The 3,085-nt window shown below is 70.3% G+C and overlaps 1 protein-coding gene across 1 annotated transcript in view; it reads left to right on the forward strand.

Annotated features, from left to right (window-relative positions):
- ARHGEF1 (Rho guanine nucleotide exchange factor 1) overlaps nucleotides 1-3,085 on the forward strand; it is a 17,462-nt gene that overhangs the window by 12,171 nt on the left and 2,206 nt on the right. The window contains exons 10-17 of the mRNA XM_026077408.1: nucleotides 334-506; nucleotides 596-710; nucleotides 1,009-1,020; nucleotides 1,753-1,932; nucleotides 2,052-2,236; nucleotides 2,337-2,483; nucleotides 2,570-2,652; nucleotides 2,744-2,869. Coding sequence (XP_025933193.1) covers nucleotides 334-506; nucleotides 596-710; nucleotides 1,009-1,020; nucleotides 1,753-1,932; nucleotides 2,052-2,236; nucleotides 2,337-2,483; nucleotides 2,570-2,652; nucleotides 2,744-2,869 — 1,021 coding nt within the window. The remainder of the gene's footprint in view (nucleotides 1-333; nucleotides 507-595; nucleotides 711-1,008; nucleotides 1,021-1,752; nucleotides 1,933-2,051; nucleotides 2,237-2,336; nucleotides 2,484-2,569; nucleotides 2,653-2,743; nucleotides 2,870-3,085) is intronic.

A 3,085-nucleotide genomic window follows, 5' to 3' on the forward strand; every position in this document is an offset into this window, starting at 1 on the left:
CCCCCCCCCGTGTGTGCGGCACCAACGGGGGGCAGAGAGCTGGGCTGCCCCCCGTAATACACTAATCTGCCCCCCATCGCCCCCCCGCATGCAGCCAGCTTGGTGTGTCCCCCCTGCCGTCCCTCTGCTCGTCGTGGGGGGCTCCGAGCCCGGACCCCGGGGGCYGGGGAGCCGCGGGGGGAGCCTGGACGCCCTGGCAGAGGGCTGGATCCAGCGGGCGGCGGGGGCCGGTGGTCAGGACAGCCGGCCCGCGCTGATTTAGGAGTGTGCGAGGGGTCTCCTGAGCTCCCCCCCTCTGGCATTTTACTAACCCCCCCCAAACCTGGCTCCCCCCCCAGCGGAAAAGGCGGCGCACCCGGACAGGAAGGGCCCCAGAGTGTCGGACAAGGTCGATGGTGGCACCGCGCGGCCCAAAGCGGGGGCAGCCGGCCCCCCCGCCTCTGACCCCCCCAGCGTGGCCGTGACCATCAACCCGCCCCCGGGGGAAGGCGCCGAAGGCGATCCAGGTGAGAGGGCTGCGGATTTGGGGAGGGGGCGCGGGGGCGGGCAGCTCTTCCTCCTGCTCATCTTCCTCTTTTCGCTCTCCTATCTGCAGGTCTGGAGCCGCCCGGCCCCACGGAGCTGGGAGACACCCCCCCGCGAAGCGCCTGCCCCACGGAGCCCCCCAGCAGCGAGCAGCACCCCACGGAGGACGGGGCTGAGAATGAGAGGTGAGGCAGCCCCCCGCCACCGTTCCCTCTCCCTTCTCTGTTCTGGAGGCGCGTGGGTCCCCTCTGCCTCCGCCTCCCCCTCATCCGGCCTCGCAGCCCCTTTGTTTGGCTGCTGACAGGGTGACCCCTAAATTAGCGACCCCCCGGGCTGAGTCCTGCGGGGAGAGAGGGCGAGCCAGGGGCCCGGACGCCTGGGCTCTCTCCTTACCTCACCGCTTCCGCCCCCGCCTTTTCCTGGCTTTGCTGCTGCCCACCACTCCTCTCGTAACCCCACTCTTGTCCTGCTCTTTCTCCCCAGAAAACGGATCAGGTTGGTGACTCCCCCGCCCCCCCTTGCATGCTTGGGGGGGCGCAGCGGTGCCGGGGGACATTAACTTAGTGACACCCACAAACTCAGCTAAGTACCGGGACCCCCCCTCCGCCACCCCCCAAACAAGTGCCGGAGGGGGGACGCCCCCTTCTGCCTCCGCTGCCTGTCCCCCCCCACTGCCGCTGGGGCCCTGCGGCCCCCCCGGGACTCTCCCCGGGCTCCCTGGGCTGTTGCATGGCTCAGTGCCCCCCCCAATCCAGTGCATGCCCCCCCAGGAGATCTCACGCTGTCTCTTTCTCTCCCTTCCGTGCATGTGGTCCTGTCTGCTCCCTCCCCGATCGCTCTAACCGCCCCCGCCGGGCTCGTCCCTGCTTCCGCACACTCGCACGAACACGCGTGTGCCCGCTGCATGCTCACGCCTGTGCCCTCCGCACGCACGTGCACCCTTTGCACGCACATGCCGGCGGCTCCCCCCCCTTGCGCTCTCTGTGGCTCTCTGTGCTGGGTGTGCGGCTCCCCCTGCTCCATCCTCAATCTGCGCCCATTCCGGGGCTCCCGCCTCCCTCCGGCCCCCCGCCGGCTTCCCGGCTCCAACGCCCCTATCCGGCTTCGCGGCTCCCTGTGTCCTGTCCGCCCCGCCGGGGCCGCATCCACGTCCACGTCCGCATCCACGTCCCCGTCCGCGTCCACGTCCCGTGGCTGGTGTCCCGCACCCCCCCCCCCCAACCGCAGGCTGCCGGGGAAGCTGGGGCGCTCGGAGAGCCTGCGCGTGTACGAGCGGAAGCGTTCGCAGCGCGGCTCGGCCAAGGGCAAGCAGCCGCGCTCCCGCAGCGACGTGGACCTGGAGGCGGCCGCCCGCGCCACCGAGCTGCAGGAACGGCCCTGCCCGGCCCCGGGCCGCCAGAGACCCACGTAGGTGGCGGGAGCCCCAGCCCCGGCGCGGCGCGTTCCCCGGGAGAGAGAGGGCAGGATCCGTCCCGGTCCCCCCACCCGCTTCCCGCACTCTGAACCCCCCCGTCTCTTCCCTGCAGCCTGGAGCCGGGGGGGCCGGGGGGGGGCGAGCCCCCGCAGTCCTTTCTGCCTCCCCAGTCTGAGGAGACTGAGCCGCGCGTTTCGGAGCTGGAGCTGGACCCGCCGACCTGGCGCCAGCTTGCCGCCCCCGACGCCCTCCTCAGGCTGAAGAAGAGCGAAGTCAAGCGGCAAGAAGTCATCAACGGTGAGACCCCCCCCCCAAAAACGCCCTGCGGCCCCCCCCGAATCCTCCCTGCTGCGGGGCCCCCGTGCCCCGTCCCATGCCAACGCCGCTCCCCCCGCAGAGCTGTTCCTGACGGAGCATGCCCACGTGCGGATGCTGCGCGTCCTGCTGGAGGTTTTCTACCAGCCCATGCTCAAGGAGGCCTTCTTCGACGAGCAGGAGCTCTCCAACATCTTCCCCAGCCTCGAGGACCTCGTGGAGGTCCACAGTGAGTCTGGGGCGGGGAGGGGGGGCCGGCAGGCAGAGTGAGCCCCCCCCAGCAGCAGGCGCTGACCCCTTTCCTCTGCCCCCCAGCCGTCTTCCTCGACAGCCTGAAGAAGCTCCGGGAGGAGAGCAGCTACGTCATCTCCGAGATCGGAGACRTCCTGCTGGCCCGGGTGAGAGGGGCGTCCGGGAGGGGGCTCGTGTGTGGGTGGGGGTTCATGGGGGGGGCTCACACAGGGGGGCTCACACAAGCGCACCCCCCAGTTCGAGGGCACGGAGGGCAGCTGGTTCCAGAAGATCTCGGCGCGGTTCTGCAGCCGCCAGTCGTTCGCGCTGGAGCAGCTCAAGGCCAAGCAGCGCAAGGACACCCGCTTCAGCCAGTTCATCCAGGTAACGCCTCCCCTTCCTGGGGGGGGCCCTGATCCCCCCCACCACCCAAAGGGGCCCTGATTTCCCCCCCTTGGAGGGACCTTGATTTCCCCCCCCCCATTTCATCCGTGCCCCTAAACGTCACCCCACTTTGGCCAGGCCAATTCCCCAACCTCATCGGCCTCCCCCTAAATTCCTCTTCAGCTTCCCGCTGCCTCAGCTGCAGGAGGGGGATCT

Source organism: Apteryx rowi, unplaced genomic scaffold (assembly GCF_003343035.1).
Source record: "Apteryx rowi isolate R43461 unplaced genomic scaffold, aptRow1 scaffold_1113, whole genome shotgun sequence".
Classification (NCBI taxonomy): domain Eukaryota; kingdom Metazoa; phylum Chordata; class Aves; order Apterygiformes; family Apterygidae; genus Apteryx; species Apteryx rowi.